This window comes from Ovis aries, chromosome 17 (genome assembly GCF_016772045.2).
Source record: "Ovis aries strain OAR_USU_Benz2616 breed Rambouillet chromosome 17, ARS-UI_Ramb_v3.0, whole genome shotgun sequence".
Lineage (NCBI taxonomy): Eukaryota > Metazoa > Chordata > Mammalia > Artiodactyla > Bovidae > Ovis > Ovis aries.
The window spans coordinates 10,743,972-10,761,917 of NC_056070.1; the positions used below are offsets into that span (position 1 = coordinate 10,743,972).

The window sequence follows — 17,946 nt, forward strand, 5'->3', positions numbered from 1 at the left end:
CTGGAGAGAGTTGCCATCTCCTCCTCCAGAGGATCCTCCTGACCCAGGGATCGAACCCACATCTCCTGTGTTGGCAGGCAGATTCTTTACCACTGAGCCACCTGGGAAGATTTTCTGCTACCAGCATCCAAACACAAGCCCTAGCTGATAAAGATGTTGTCGGTATAGTGAAGAGAAATTCTAGAAAAACATACCAGAAGCAGGATCAAGCATCATGTTGGACTTGGATGGAGTGGCAGGGTTTTCACTCTAAGCTAGCTCCCCTGCCACCCTCCACCCCCAAAGGCCTCCCAGCTAGGCTTGCTCTCCTGCAGTCAGAACCTGCTCGATCTTTGAGTGGGACTCAAGGGAATGTCTACTGCATGGGGACCAAGTTTTGGATTCTAATGTCCATTTGGTTGCGCTAGTCTCTTAAACACCTGTGTAATAAGGGTGCATGCCTGTCTAGCTTATCTCACAGCGTGTTTGGAGGAATCAAATACCAAAATGACATGGAAATGCTCTTTGGGAACTTAAAAAATGCTATGAAAATGTGAAGCAGCAGCATCTTATTGCTCCCAATCCGTATTTAATTATTTTCAGAGCAGGTGTCACTCATAGCTTGAATAGACTCAATTGTGGTGCTAATGCAAAAATCGACATTCAAAAACACTGTTTTTCACAAATCTATTCTAATTAGTTACTTCTATTGCAGGAATGAAAGGTAATAACAGCTTAATCTGTTTCACATCTGGAGTAGTCCGAACTTTCATGCCTGGATGATGTCGTGCTAAAGTTTCTCAAGATAAGTTTCCTGTTAAATTTTAATAAAGGATAATAGCTACCATTTGTATAACATGTTAGATTTTTATGAAGTATGTGAATGCATGTTAATTCCTTTGATTCTCAATAATAATACTGATTCATATATTATTATGTCTAGTTTAAGATAATGAATTGAGGCTCAAAAAAATCGGTACTCTGGTCAAAAAGAGTTGCCGATGAAGACTGATGCTTGTGTATGGCAATCACACAGGGCAGTTATCCAGGCTACATCAACAACTCACACTGACTTTCGGTGTGGCTGGTCGTCTTTACATACTTGTCTGTTGAAACTGAACAGTTACCCAGTCCTAGTTTTACTCTTTGAATTAATATATATCAACAGTATCTGACTACTTAGTATCTGCTGGGTTCTATTAGACACCGTACATGCATTACATAACCCCTTTGATGTACTATTATATACATTTCAATAAAAATATTTAAGACTCAAAATTGAGTTAGTATTTGTACAGAAAAGTGCAGGTGGGACCTCCCTGGTGACCCAGTGGCTAAGACTCTGCTCTCAAAATACAAGGGGCCTAGGTCTGATCCCTGGGCAGGAAACTAGATCTCACAGTCAAATAAATAAATATTTTAAAGGGCAGATATTATTTTATATATTTTTAAAAAAACTAAAAGTTCAGAGAGAGAAAGAAATTGCCCAGTGTCACAGGGTCAGCAAACAGAAGCTTCATAGCTTTATCTGCCCTGTTTGCTGCCTGGGAGAAACAGATAGCCTCCTACTGAAAGGTTCAGATTTCTTCTAGGACTTTAGGCTTTCCAAAATGTGACTTCTTATGTACCCAGTCCCATTTCTTTCCATGAGTTATACCTTAGATGTTGCTCTAATGAGGTCTGCCTCCTTTCCCTTCTCCTCAAATGCATGGTACTCATGCGTGTTCTAGCTAGACCCCCATCAGGAACAGTTCAATCCTCCTCATGCGTGAACAGTTTCTCCAAGACTTGATCTCATATCCTCCTCCGCTTTCTACAGCACAAGCAACTTTTTACCACACCTTGTGATTCCATGTTTCAATTATCTCATGTTTGTGTTTTATTTCCACAACAGACACAACAGGACTGCAAAGCCTGCCGGGGAGAAAGTCATGTGCTTCTTCTTTTTTTTTTTTTTTTATAGTCCTGGCACAATTCCAAGCCCAGTTCAGTGTGCTACTAATCACAAACACACGTTTGATAGATACTCTTGGCAAAATTAACGAATAGTTCCTCTCTGTTTGGGCCCTGCCCCCAGGGCCATCTGTTTCACAGGTCGGATCCTGACTTCACTGGAGAAATGCTCAATTCTCTAAAGAAAACAAGGCATACAGACAAGCAAGACAGTATTTTAATTTTTAGGAAATCAGGCTAAATATTCAAAACACAATATCCACAGTCCTTTCGTTGTCAAGGACAAACCGGTCTTGGCCAGACCGTCATGATATTATCAGGTTTACCTGTTTCAGATGCTCACTGAGGGCAATTCTCAGGCTGCCGTTCCTTCGGTTTAACATCTCACAAGTCATGAGGGTGTAGAAGATCGCGGTGCACACCAGGGGCATGCAGAAGTAGAACCCAAATAGCCACCAGTCCTTAACATCTTGATAGAACTGCAAAGAGGAGAGGAGGGAGAGAGGAGGAAAAGCATTATAAGGAAAGTTCGCTGCACAGCGTCTGGTGGCTTCAAGGTCTTCATGCTTACAGCTATGTTTGTATACTCATGCTCTCTGCTGGCAGTAATGGGCTTGGAGGTCGTGCTCAAAACTCAACTAAACTGAAAACTCCAAACATGTAATTTCTGGTTTAGCTGTGTGTTGTGTGCTGTGTGTTGCTTTTTATAACAGCACACAAAGAAATTGCATTAATATTATTCTGACAATACTGTTCACAATAGCCAAGACATAACAGCAACCTAAATGTCTATTGACAGACGAATGTGGTATATATATATATATACACACACACCATATATATATACACACACACCCCAAATATATATACAGTATACACCATATATATACACACACCATATATGTATATTATATATATGTATATATATGTATGTATATATATACATACATACATAGAGGCTTCCCTGGTGGCTCAGAGGTTAAAGTGTCTGCCTCCAATGCGGGAGACCTGGGTTTGATCCCTGGGTCAGGAAGACCCCCTGGAGAAGGAAATGGCAACCCACTCCAGTATTCTTGCCTGGAGAATCCCATGGACGGAGGAGCCTGGTGGGCTACAGTCCACGGGGTTGCAAAGAGTCGGACACGACTGAGCGACTTCACTTACTTATACATACATATACAATGGAATATTACTCAGCCATAAAAAGAATGAAATAATGCCATTTGCAGCAACAAGATGGACCTAGAGATTATCATACCAAGTGAAGTAAGTTAGATAGAGAAAGACAAATAACATATGATATCACTTTATGTGGAATCTAAAATATAGCACAAATGAACTTATCCATGAAACAGAAACAGATGCACAGACAAAGAACAGACTTGTGGTTACCAAGTGGGAGGCCGGGTGGGAGAGGGATGGGTTGGAAGTTCTGGATTAACAGCTGCAAACTATTATATATAGACTGGATAAACAACAAGGTCCTACTCTATAGCACAGGGAACTATATTCAGTATCCTTTCATAAGTCATAATGGAAAAGAATGTGAAAAAGAAAATACATAACAGAATAACTCTACTATATAGCAGAAATTAACACACTGTAAATCAGCTACAATAAGTTTAAAATTACCCAAATTATTAACTAATTTTAATAATTATTAACAATTATTAACATTTTTAATAAACTGAAGTTGGTTTGAATTACACAGTGGAAGAACCCTCACCAATAAAAAGAATTCCCTTTCAAAGCTCATGAAACATGCTTTTGAGACATACAGAATCTGTATCTTTATTGGTGATTCTCAACATTTTGCTAGTGCCTGGTTTACCTCTGACTGTTGTGGTGAAAGTGTACTTAATGTGCCTGTCTTGTTTGGAAAGAGCGAAGGTTATGAATGGCTTATCTGTGGAGCCCTGGTTACTGGGAGTTAACCCTTTGTCTGGTATGTCTGCTATGCGACCTCAGCCAGCCAGTGTGAGCCATCAATAACCATGTCCTTCCTCTCTCTCTTAATACTTACCACCTGGAAACTATCGAGGCAGAGTAGCTTATCTGAAGGCATGCTGAACCTGATTTCCCTGTGGACAGCATTTGTAAATACTAGGATTACTCAATTTTATGTCTTTTTAAAGGAGAAAATATAATACCCAATAAAAATGGAAATAAAATTATAGCTAAATTCTTCCTCCCACTAAATTAATCACCAACTTGGGAAGAACGCTTTCCCTTTCCTAATGCTGTTTCTCCAGATAGTTTATTTACTAAGGATAATGCAGCCTCCTGCAATATCTCAGTTCCCACAGTAAAAAATAATCACACTGCTCTGTGAAAAACTGGAGAGTTTCTGAATATAGAAAGAGGCCCAGTAGGCTGCACTTATAACATGTCTATTAAAATGTGCTATAAATGGTTCCTGAGGAAAAAAAGTTCTGGGCAGGGGTTCATAACTATTTTTATGTCAGGAACCCCTTTGGATTTCTGGTGAAGACTATAATTCTTTCTGAGACTAATACTTAAAAATTTTTTTAATTTTATATTGGAGTATAGCTGATTAACAATTTTGTGATGGTTTCAGGTGAACAATGAAGGGACTCAGCCATGCATATACATATGTATCCAGTCTCCCCCAAAGTCCCCTCTCATCCAGGCTGCCACATAACACTGAACAGAGTTCTATGTGCTATACAGTAGGTCCTTGTTGGTTATCCATTTTAAATATAGCAGTGTGTACATGTCGATCCTAAAGTCCCTAACTATCTCTTTGCCATATTCTTTTCCCCCTGGCAACCATAAGTTTGTTGAGAATAATGCTTTTAAATGCACGAAATAAAATATGTACCAATACAATGGAAACAAATTACATCAAAACATAGCTAACAAAAATGTGAGAAAGAAAATTCTAATATCACAATATAAGGGTTGATTAACAAATTAAATGACAGGTCTAATGAGTTCTATCAGAATGTGGAACCAATGATGAATGTAAATGACATTTCCAGATTATATGTTATATGGTATGAAAATGTCTGTTATTTCCATTTAGTGAAAAAAAAAATAACATGGTACTGTTAAACACTACTGTGATTTGTTGCCTACATCCACATTAATTAGAAGGAAATGATAAATTTCAGTTAGAAGTTAGTGAAAATAATCATGTAATTTCCTCTTCCTTCAAGTTCACAGACCACTGAATTGTAGCCTCAGGTTAAGTGCAGAATCTCAAAGGAGCTGGCGTATTCAAATCTGTTTATACAAATATTTTCCTATTCACATCCCACTGTAGAAAGATCTTAGTACTGAACTTAAAACACAAACAAAAAATTCAGAAGAACTCTTCATTTAAGCACAATGCACACACCTCTTGAAGAAGCCCCTTCCTTTGTACCCCCTCCTTCTGGGTGCACTGCGGGTGGGGGTGTGACTGCCCAGAAGCAGCTGTGGGGGTCCTGGGAGTTAGCCCTTGCTGGAGGAGGCTGGATGGAGTCCCCTGCCCCTTCCATGGCAGAGGCCAGTGGAGAACGGGATCACACATTTCTTTTGAACTGATGTCATCAACAAGGGTACAGAGGGGCCTCCCTCCAGTCTGGGTAAGTCCTCAGCCACTTCAGTTGTGGACGAGTCTGTGTGACCCCATGGACTGTAGCCTGCCAGACTCCTCTGTCCATGGGGATTCTCCAGGCAAGAATCCTGGAGAGGTTGCCATGCCCACTCCAGGGCACCTTTCCCACAAGGGATTGAACTGGTGTCTCTTACGTCTCCTGCATTGGCAGATGGGTTCTTTACCACTAACACCACCTGGGAAGCCCCTCCCTCCAGTCTAGGTTAGAGCAAAGCTGAGGAGGAAAGACTGGAAACAGAAGGGGAATCAAATTAGAAAAAGAGACCAGGGGGAAAGAGAAGCCTAAAACCTTAGACTTGAAAAGAAATCTACAGAATCATCAGTTCATGGGACTTCCCTGGCAGTCCAGTGGTTAAGACTTGGTGCTTCCAATGCAGAGGTTCCTGGTTGGATCTGTAATCAGGGAACTGAGATCCTGCAGGCTGAGCCATCAGGGAAGCCAGGTGGCACTGGGGGTAAAGAACCTGCCTGCCAATGCAGTAGCTGTAAGAGACGTGGGCTTGATCCCGTAGTTGGGAAGATCCCCTGGAGGAGGAAATGGCAACCCGCTCCAGTATTCTTGCCTGGAGAATCCCATGGACAGAGGAGCCTGGCAGCTCCAAGTCCTTGGGCTCACAAAGAGTTGGAAGTGACTGAAGCAACTTAGTATGCATGCATGTAAGATCCCGCATGCTGAAGGGTGTGACCAAAAAATTATCAGTTCAAACTCAGTGCTCCTTATGCAACCCTCCAGGCACCCCCGCCCCTGCCTGAAGGGCAGCCACTCTTAGCTTCATTGCTAACAAGGAGATGCTTTCTTGTGAAGAAACCCATTTCCTTTTACCCAGCAAGATCCATCAGTAAGTTCCTTGTTACACTGAGCCTCTTCTCTAACGCTTTAGTCAGAGGTATCCAGATCACTCATTCACACTGCCCAAATTCTCAGAATACACAGAAGAACTACACAAAAAAGATTTTCATGACCCAGAAAACCACGATGGTATGATCACTGAATTAGAGCCAGACAATCCTGGAATGCAAAGTCAAGTGGGCCTTACTTGACTATGTGTGGGCCTTACTGGTCACTATGTGTAGTGACAAGCATAAGCTAGCGGAGATGATAGAATTCCAGTGGAGCTATTTCAAATCCTAAAAGATGATGCTGTTAAAGTGCTGCACTCAATATACCAGCAAATTTGGAAAACTCAACAGTGGCCATAAAACTGGAAAAGGTCAGTTTTCATGCCAATCCAAAGAAAAGCAATGCCAAAGAATGTTCAAACTACTGCACAATTGCACTCATCTCCACTAATTTTTGTGAATTTTCCAAGGTAGAAAACATACCATAAGTTGTCTGTAAATGATTAAAGGTGGAACCAGACTTTGTGAAACTTACATCAAAGCACTGAATTATGCTGATTTAAGAGAAATAGAAATAGTTACTCTTGGTTTTTCTCCTTGGTCTGCATGGGACTAGTTTTGCAGAGGAAATATGCATTTGAAACGCTTCCTTACACGCTAGGCTATGTAAGTAAGCTGTTGATAAAAATTACGGTGGTCAGGTATAATAAACAGCAACTGAATTTGTTACACTAAAATGCTTTTTTAAAAAGTTCTGAAAATTTATATCATATTAGAATCTGAACTAAGATAAGTACACATGAGAATGACTTCCTACTTTTAATTAGTACATCTATCTTTGAAAAACATGTGAGAAACGTGCATTTCCCAAAGTAGCATCAAATAAGTGTCAGCGTGTCTGTCAGAGGGAAATTGTTGTGTTGTATTCCTTATTCTCAAAACAAATAGCACTCCATGTATACACATCAATCTCTCTTAGTTTCAGAATTCTGAGTTGTTTGGCACAGAGCAGCCAATTGTCTACAGTTACAAAAGGGAAAACAGAGTAGTTGTTCTAGTCAAGAAGCTAAGCCCTGGCTTAACATCTACTTTTCATGAAATTGAATAATACAGTAAGTCTCCTACATGTGAATGAATTACATTGTGCAAGAGCGTTTATAAATCCAATATGTTCATAAGCCCAACAAAGTCAGCCTAGGTACCGAACTAACACAGTAAGTTATACAGTACTGGACTGTAACAGGTTTATTGTACTTTTCACACAAATAATATATAAAAATAATAAATGATATATAAAAAATATAAAGAAAATATTTTTAATCTTACAGCGTAGTATCTTGAAAAAGCACAGTAGTATAGTATGACAGCTGGCATACAGGCACATGTTCACATCTCTGAAAGTTCACAACTTGAGGGCTCATTTGTAGGGGACTTACTGTATTTGACTGAACTAACAGAGTAAACCAGGCTTCCCTGGTGGCTCAGACAGTAAAAATTCCACCTTCAATGTAGGAAACCTGAGTTCAACCCCTGGGTTGGGAAGATTCCATGGAGAAGGGAATGGCTACCCACTCCAGTATTCTTGCTTGCAAAATCCCATGGACAGAGGAGCCTGGCAGGCTATAGTCCATGGGGTTGCAAAGAGTCAGCTATGACTGAGCGATTAAGCACACACAGCACACAACATCGTAAATCACGCTGGGCAGTGTAGTGATATCAAGTCTGGTGATGGTAAACGAAGACCTCTCCCGCTCCCTAATTAATTTCCTTCAGACCATTCATACCTCCATGAATTTTGACGTGGCATTGAGCATACAGGTTCTGTGCTGTGCACCCTTGTATTCAAAAGGTACCATGACAAAGCCGATGGCTTCAGGGATGGCCAAGATAAAAGAAAGGATCCAGATGGAGACAATCTCAATGGCTGTGACCAACGGAATCCCAATTCCCTGAACACGACTCCAGGAGGCAACTGCTCTGTACCTGGGGGGAAAAACAACAACAAAAAAAAGAGGAAAGTGATGGAACCAAGTTGTTAGGAAATTTTGTTATTTCAATTCAATAAAAATTCTATTAATAAATGCTGGAAAACCCTTCCACTGGCCACTGACCAACCATGGCTTTCTAGGAATTTTCTGTGTGTGAAAAACAGTTGGGGCCATTAAAAGTTCCACCCATTTGGCAGGTCTGAGTCTGAGATCTTCACTTGGGGTTTAGTAAAATCTCGTGAGAGTTTAGGATGTGGCCACTAAGACAGGTGTACTATGCTTTTTAAGCCGTGGGGAAAATTGGGTAGTGAAAACTGCTGGCATTTATTACGGTAATATCTTATTTCTGTTTCTATATTAAAAAAACTTGGAATATTATATATGAAGTGGATCTAGATATCTTTAAGTGAATCATGACCATAGATATTCCATTGTTTTCTCCCTTCTTTGACCCTCAAATTATGGTTACAGTGGCCATTTTAGTAAATAAATATTTTTAATCATTACACTTTAGTGTAGTCAATGAAACAGAAGTAGATGTTTTTCTGGAATTCTCTTGCTTTTTTGATGATCCAGCGGATGTTGGCAATTTGATCTCTGGTTCCTCTGCCTTTTCTAAATCCAGTTTGAACACCTGGAAGTTCTTAGTTCATGTACTGTTGAAGCCTGGTTTGGAGAATTTTGAGCATTATTTTGCTAGCATGTGAAATGAGTGCAATTGTGTGGTAGTTTGAACATTCTTTGGCATTGCCTTTCTTTGGGATTGGAATGAAAATTGACATTTTCCAGTCTTGCGGCCACTGCTGAGTTTTCCAAATTTGCTGGCATACTGAGTATAGCACTTTAACAGCATCATCTTTTAGGATTTGAAATATCTCAGCTGGAATTCCATCACCTCCATTAGCTTTGTTCATAGTGATGCTTCCTAAGTCGCACTTCACTTTGTACTCCAAAATGTCTGGCTCCAGGTAGGTGATCACACTGTCGTGGCTATCTAGGTCATTAAGATCTTTTTTGCAGCTCTTCTGTGTATTCTTGTCACCTCTTCTTAACATTTTCTGCTTCTGTTAGGTTCATACCATTTCTGTCTTTTATTGTGCCCATCTTTGCATGAAATATTCCCTTGGTATCTCTAACTTTCTTGAAGAGATCTGTAGTCTTCCCCATTCTATTGTTTTCCTTTATTTCTTGCATTGCCCACTTAGGAAGACTTTCTTATCTCTCCTTGCTATTCTCTGGAACTTTTGGAACTGGTTCAAAATTGGGCAAGGAGTACATCAAGGCTTTATACTGTCACCCTGCTTATTTAACTTCTGTGTGGAGTACATCATGTGAAATGCTGGGCTGAATGAAACACAGCTGGAATCAAGATTGCCGGGAGAAATATCAATAACCTCAGATATGCAGATGACACCACCGTTATGGCAGAAAGTGAAGAGAACTTGATGAAAGTGAAAAAGGAGCGTGAAAAAGCTGGCTTAAAACTCAACATTGAAAAAAATTAAGATCATGGCATCTGGTCCCATCACTTCACGGCAAATAGATGGGAAAACAATGGAAACAGTGACAGATTTTATTTTCTTGGGCTCCAAAATCACTGCAGATGGTGACTACAGCCACAAAATTAAAAGATGCTTGCTCCTAGGAAGAAAAGCTATGACAAACCCAGACAGTGTATTAAAAATCAGAGACATTACTTTGCTGACAAAGGTCCATATAGTGAAAGCTATGTTTTTCCAGTAGTCATGTATGGATGTGAGAGTTGAACCATAAAGTGGACTGAGCACCGAAGAATTGATGTTTTTGAACAGTGATGCTGGAGAAGACTCTTCAGAGTTCCTTGGGCTGCAGGGAGATCCAACCAGTCAATCTTAAAGGAAATCAATCCTGATTTTCATTAGAAGGACTGATGCTGAAACTGAAGCTCAATACTTTGGCCACCTGATGTGAAAAACTGACTCATTAGAAAAGACCTTGATGCTGGGAAAGACTGAAGGCAGGAGGAGAAGGGGACGACAGAGGATGAGATGGCTAGATGGCATCACTTACTCAATGGACATGAGTTTGAGCAAGCTCTGGCAGATGGTGAAGCACAGGGAAGCCTGGCGTGCTACAGTCCATGGAGTTGCAAAGAGTTGGACATGGTTGAGCAACCGAACACCAACAAAATCATAATAGTTAAAAATGTAAAAGAATGACTATAGCTCTCCCATGTGGCCTGGTGCCAGACTATGCAAAACTGAACTAAATATACCTTGGTTCCTAATCTTTAGGGTTTACAATATAAAAAGAATAGTTCATATAGAAGCACAGGATATAAATGTAACTGAACAATTTTGCCAATCAAAACACCAACTGGCATAAAAAAATTGTGTTTGCCTTACTTCGTACCTTAATACTTTATCATAATAATCACATTTAAATGTTAAGTCTAAAGAAAGTTTGTTTTCAGAAACTCTGTGCTCTTTGACCTGATGTGATGGTCTGGTGCTAACTGCTTTCAGATTTACAGTTAAGAAAGGACCTGGGATGTGGTACAGTATTTTTGTGGCTTCATTCTCGAAATTTTTGCTGCTGTTGTAATGGAAAGGAAACATTTTCTTTTTATAGCTGTCATTAGAGAGTGCCAGAAGAAGGCCATAAAACAGACCAAGGCATTGGAGACAGGTGCACGTGGGTTTGCAGGCCAGGCAACTTAACGGAAGGATTAGTCAGCAACACCAAGGCAAGATACAAAATAGCCATCGCCACTGAAATGAGCCCTTGATCACCTAAGTTAGTGTTCTGTCTCAGCGCATCTAAAAAGCACATGTGTGAAAACACAACTCCTAGGAATTATCCTACCTTGTTCTTCACTGTAGGTTAGAACCTGGAGTTTGGTACACACAATGATGCCACTTGGCATATATATAGCTCAATTTGCTGGAGAAATGTTTTGCAAAAGATTTTTAGGGTAAATAAGATTGGTGTACAATCAGAATCTCTGAAAAAGTCCAGACTAGTCCAGAATGGGATAAAATACAGCTATGCAAACAGACCAAGAAAATCCTTTTACGATATAGCCAACATTGCATTTTAAAATTTATGGTTATTACCAGTGGAATAAAGACTGCAATCTATTTTGCTTTCTGCTTCTGTTGACTTTGCTGCCTTATTAGACTGGCAGGCTGATGTCCAGTAAAAGCTAAAAGGAATGGAGACGGGATGTCTATATCTTGAGGCTGCTGATAAATTTTATCTATTTCTTCTCCCTTTTTCTTATCAGGAAAGGTGATGTAAATAAAACACTTTATCTTTTAAGAGAGTCAGAGAGCCAGATTTCTTAGGCAGGATTAGAGATAGAAGGTGGTTTAGTAAGAAAATGTGGTCTACATGTTCTAATGATGAATATATTCACAGAGCAGCTTCATTTTGTAACGCACCAATGAGTTGCCAGAATATTACATATCCATAATCCAATGTAAATTCAACATTTAAAAATAAGTAGAAGTAATTTTTCATATCTAGTTGAGCAAATGATTCATAATCAGTCTGCTCCTTCCTTAACCCTCAGGACTAAGAATTAGAATGTTTTCTATTTTTAATCGCACTGATCTTGTTTCTTGAGAAAACAAGAGCAATTACAAATAATCATTTGTGATGACAGAGGTGTAGAAAGATGTGGAAAATAAGAAATACTGGATGTTCCAAAAATGATTTCTATCTGGAGAGAAAAACATAACACATAATATGTTCTTATTAGGTGTGATAAATTCTGGGTTGGCCAAAAAGTTTGTTCAGGTTTTTCTATGTTATGGAAAACCCAAACAAACACTTTTGCCAGCAACGCAATATTTTACTTATTTATTTTGCTTACTCTCTATGTCAACCTCTTCCTTTAGAATATAATCTCCATAGGGCAGACATCTCGTGTGTTGGTCACAAGACCTACATCAGTAGATGCCAAATAAATATCTGTTGAATCAAGCATCTTTGTTTCCTTACCATGCATTTGGCTTTACTGGGCAAAGCCAATCTACAATCCCAATGTGTTCTTATTTTTCAAGCCAGACTTGAATTAGGCAACAAATAAACAGCTAATACTTTTAGAATCCTAACATGAAATAATTTAAAACCAAGAGGGAACTCTGGGCTGATCTTTCTTCCTTTGTGTTCTGGTTGGGAACCTGTTCTGACCTTTCTTTCTTTGTGTTCTGGGTGTGTAAGCAAGTCTTCTGCCTGGTCATCAGTGAGCGTGGGGCACCTGGCTTAGGGCTCTGGTCTACCAGGTTCCAGGGCAGTCTTTTCTCATGACACCACCTTGAGCCCTGTCATGTGGCATGCAAAATAAAAGAATAAATTACATGTTATATTTATGCAAAACATGTGTGCTACTGTATATGTATATAAATAGTTATTACACATGTTTTCAAGGCTAGAGTCATTAATACACGTTTTTGAATCTTTATGATCTGGGAAACTCATTCAAATAAAAGTAAATATTATTCAATAAACAATGTAAAATAAAATTTAAATTCAAAGGATCACTTCAGCAAAATCTATTTTCATTTCTCCTTATCCTTTGCCCATTTCTGTTCTCATAAGTATGATTTAAATATATATTATAATCTTGTCAATTTTGCTACAATTTTGTATTCACTTTTTAATGTTTCTACATAGGCATGGCATTTATTAATTTCATGGCTACAGAGTATAATAAGATATCGAGAAAATTTACCTAAATCTTCCTCCTATGGTTACATTATTTCTAGTGTTCCAAGGTTGTAAAAAACATGTCTATAATTATGTTTGCATAAGGTTTTTTGAGTGATTTTCCTGGGTTAATAATCTTAACTGAGGTTACTGAATCAAAGGAATGAAAAAATAGTTAAAGTACATTTAAAAAATGTTTCTGCTAAGTGCCTGCCTGTTTTCCTTCATTAGAATTTATTTTTTTCAATTTTGCCACTTTCATAAGGCAAAATAGCACTTACATCTTTATGTACATCATTAACTAGCAACAAATATGACCATTTGTAACATTTTTTTATGATCTGTGTCTCCTATGTGATTGGCAAACTAATTGCCATGTAGAGGTTTGGGGGCAACACAGCAGCAGAAAGAATGTTAAAGAGAAGCCAGGTGAGATGGATTAAAAGATAGCTGCAGAAGAAGGAAATAATGCCATTTGAAGTGACATGGATGGACCTAGAGATTATTAGACTCAGTGAAGTCAGAGAAAAACAAATATTGTATGATGTCATTTACACATTGAATCTAAAGATAATGATACCTGAATTTATTAATAAGACAGAAACAGACTCACAGACATAGAAAACAAATTTATGGTTATCAAAGGGGAATTGGGGGAAAGGATATTTAGGAGTTTGGGATTGGCAGATATACACTACTATATATAAAACACATACACAACAACGGAGAAGGCAATGGCACCCACTCCAGTGCTCTTGCCTGGAAAATCCCATGGACGGAGGAGCCTGGTGGGCTGCAGTCCATGGGGTTGCTAAGAGTCGGACGCAATTGAGCGACTTCAGTTTCACTTTCATGCATTGGAGAAGGAAATGGCAACCCACTCCAGTGTTCTTGCCTGGAGAATCCCAGGGACGGGGGAGCCTGGTGGGCTGCCGTCTATGGGGTCGCACAGAGTCGGACATGACTGAACCGACTTAGCAGCAGCAGCAGCAGCAGCAGCAGCAGCATACACAACAAGGGAACTACTGTATAGCACAGGGAACTATATTCAATATCACATAATAGCATATAATGGAAAAAATCTGAAAAAGAATAATGCTTATATATGTAAAACTGAATTACCTTGCTATACACCAGAAACTAACACAATATTATAAATCAGCTATATTTTAACAACAAAAAGAAAAAATAAATTAATAAAATTAAAAAATTAAAAACCAAAAAGACAGCTGCAGATATGTGTATATATATATTATTCAATTTTTATTGGAGTATAATTCCTTTACAATATTTTGTTAGTTTCTTTTGTACAGCAAATTGATGCTTTTGAACTGTGGTGTTGGAGAAGACTCTTGAGAGTCCCTTGGACTGCAAGGAGATCCAACCAGTCCATTCTGAAGGAGATCAGTCCTGGGATTTCTTTGGAAGGAATGATGCTAAAGCTGAAACTCCAGTACTTTGGCCACCTCATGCGAAGAGTTGACTTATTGGAAAAGACTCTGATGCTGGGAGGGATTGGGGGCAGGAGGAGAAGGGGACGACCGAGGATGAGATGGCTGGATGGCATCACGGACTCGATCGACACGTGAGTCTGAGTGAACTCCAGGAGTTGGTGATGGACAGGGAGGCCTGGTGTGCTGCGATTCATGGGGTTGCAGAGTCGGACATGACTGAGCGACTGAGCTGAACTGATGCATCTGCTTCCTCTTTTTTGGATTTCATTCCCATTTAGATCATCACAGAGCACTGAGTTGAGTTTCCTGTGCTATGTAGTATGTTCTCACTAGTATCTATTTTATACATAGTATCAATAGCGTATAATGTCAATCCCAATCTCCCAGCTCATCCCATCTCGCCATCTCCTCTCCCTTGGTGTCCATTCATTTGTTCTCTGCTTCTGTGTCTCTTATTTCTGCTTTGCCAATAGGCTTATCTGTGTTGTACAGAGTGAAGCAAGTCAGAAAGAAAAAAACAAATACTGTATATTAACGAATACATGCGGAATCTAGCTGCAGATATTCGGACACTTCTTTGGTTGGGTGTGTCATCTGGGCTGGCCTGTGGCTGCTTTGACCAGTTGAGCACAGCTGGAATCATGCTTTATCAGTTTCACACCTGTCCTTTCCATGGAGCAGCAGGTTCTACCCTGGAGCTCCGAGCCAGCTGGAGCAGGGTTCAGCAGCCCTGGGCTCGTGGGGAGGGAGATGCGCTCCACTGAGCTCACATGTCTAGTTGTTCCTATCAAAGGGCCAGTCATGTGAGTCTTGGAACCATGAAACAAGCTCAGGAGCCACCTGAAATCCACCAGGAGAGCCCAGTCAGAGTAACAAGGAGTGGAAGAACTGCCCCAATTTCTGCCCTGCAACATGGTCAGACTGTAAGAAAATGACGATTGTTCTAAACCACTCAGTTTGGGGGTAGTTTCTTACCAAAGAAAAATGCGGCAGCAAGATTAACCAGTCACCTGGTCTTGACAAGAGAATTAAGAGTGAGAAACTTTGCAATGGGGAACAGACTCCAAAATGAGATCCTGAGTTGCACCACACACAGTTTTTATGGTTTAGTCCCTAAGTTGTCTTCAACTCTTTGCAACCCCATGAACTGTAGCCGGCCAGACTCCTCTGTCCATGGGATTTCCCAGGCAAGAATACTAGAGTGGATTGCCATTTCCTTCTCCAGGAGATATTCTTGACCCAAGAATTAAACCTACATTTCCTGCTTTGGTAGGCGGATTCTTTACCACTTCATAGGAGCCACAAGGGAAACCCATTACATGTAGGGTAAAAGAAAAATCAAAACACAGGAGGAAAAAAGAGAAACCAAGACCAAGTAAAAATGAAGTGTTTTAGAAAATCACTTCCATGCTTCTTGAGTTATGGTCAATCTCTGAGACTGTCACAGAAACCACGGAGTAACTACTTGAAATGAGGGATGCGGAACTGACGCAAATCAATCAAAGTTGCCTTATTAATGGATCCTTGCAACTTTCCCAGGTATCTAATTACACATCATCTGGTGTAGTTGTTAAAGGAGTTTTATCTTTTTATAGCTTCCTTTCCCAGGCAGCTTTTAACTACAATTTGGAGCTGTAACCAGACCTCTACTGGTCTGACCCCCATCATTTCCCACTTTAAACACCACTGTTAACCTTACAAAGAATAACATTTAATTCCTCTTTCCAATCCCTGCCCCTCCTTTTTTCCCTGAAACAAAGTAACATAGAGTGCTTGCCACTTAAAGCATGTAAGACTACTTCTTCAAATTATTGGTAATGGCTGGTATAAGTGATCAGCTTTTTCTGTTTTGTTTACCTTATTTGGATTAAAAAAACCTCTAGGGAGGGGGCTTCCCTGGTGGTCCAGTAGCTGAGACTCTGCGCTCCCAATGCAGGGGGCCGGGTTTTGATCCCTCATCCATCCCACATGCAGCAACTAAGACCTGGGCAGCCAAATAAATACATAAATATTAAAAAAAGAAAAACAAAAAAACCCAAACCAAATACCTAGACTGAGAAAGGTAGGCCTTTTTTTCCTTTTTGATCCTCCAGTATTAGTATTCACTAAGCAATCAATGAAGTGATAAATCGTTATAGAGCTTGGATGAATTGTTGTTTAGTTGACAAATTGTGTCCAACTCCTCGCAGCTCCGTGGACTGTAGCTCTCCAGGCTCCTCTGTTCGTGGGATTATCCTGGCAAATACACTGGAGTGGATTGCTGTTTCCTTCTGCAGGGGATCTTCCTGACCCAGGGATCAAACCCGCATCTCCTGCTTTGTCAAGTGGATTCTTTACTACTGAGCCCAGTTACTCTCATTATTTTCCCTCAAAAGCAACATATAAAAAAAAAAAATCACAGACTCTTCCTGGGCCATAATTTGATTCAGCTCATAAACGGAAAGCAGAGATTCCCAAGTTGCAAATTGTTTCATAACAGAATCCAAATTCCCTCTTTTTACTCCTTGCTTTTATTTTTTTTTTTTAAAAAAGGAAGAAATTTTCTTATTTTTAGTAGAATATAATGCAACCAAATCAAGATGCAAAGCAAATGGTATCTAATCTTCAGGAATGAAGTGTGAATGATTCATTTTACAGTGTGAAAGCTTTTGAAACAGAAATGTCAAAAAAGATTCCTTCCATACAGATCTCAAAGTTGAGTCAGTACCAAGTGAAATGCAACAGTTTATAAAGAAAGGGCGAGGGAACACAGGATGGTGAACTGATTACCAGGGAAAAACCTGGAATAAGGCAGATTTCTGAGAAAGTGGAATTTTAAAATGGTTCATCTCCTTGCTCTAAAACGGAGACTAGGGACTTCCCTGGTGGTCCACTGGCTAAGACACCAAGCCCCCAGTGCAGGGGGTCCCAGTTGGACCCTGGTCAGGGAGTCGAATCTCACATGCCACGGTCAGGTGTTCCCATGCTGAAACTAAAGATCCCCCACGTTGCAAATAAGATCTGATGAAGCCAAACAAACAAAAAAAAACCACCTGAGAGCAAGTCTTAATGAACGAGATGCTTGGCATTCTTTTTTCTTTCTTTTTTCAAACCAAGGACATTTTATTTGATACATAACTGATAACTGGTGACTGAACCATTGCGTTAATTTTTCTCCCTGCGTGAGACAGGGGAGGAAAGGGTGTGGTTGAGGTGAGCCTATGCCAGAACCAGGAGCCTATGACCCAGTCCTTCCATTTCCTCCCCCATCATCTCCTCCCAGCTCCCTTCTTCCTCCCATCTACAGGTAGGGTATTTTTCTTTTTTACAGGTAGGGTTTATACTGGGGATGGTGAAGCAATATTGTCCCCTGAGAGAGGGCAGAACAAGATGAAATAAGGAAGGAACTGGAAGTTGTTGATGACTGAGGACTTTTGGG

The 17,946-nt window shown here is 39.9% G+C and overlaps 1 protein-coding gene across 3 annotated transcripts in view; it reads right to left on the reverse strand.

The window, feature by feature from the left end:
* Positions 1–17,946, reverse strand: part of EDNRA (endothelin receptor type A) — a 73,138-nt gene that overhangs the window by 10,188 nt on the left and 45,004 nt on the right. For all 3 annotated transcript variants that reach the window (XM_015101365.4, XM_015101366.4, NM_001009433.1), the window contains 2 exon segments: positions 8,179–8,377; positions 2,259–2,411 (listed from right to left, as the gene is read on the reverse strand). In XM_015101365.4, coding sequence (XP_014956851.1) covers positions 2,259–2,411; positions 8,179–8,377 — 352 coding nt within the window.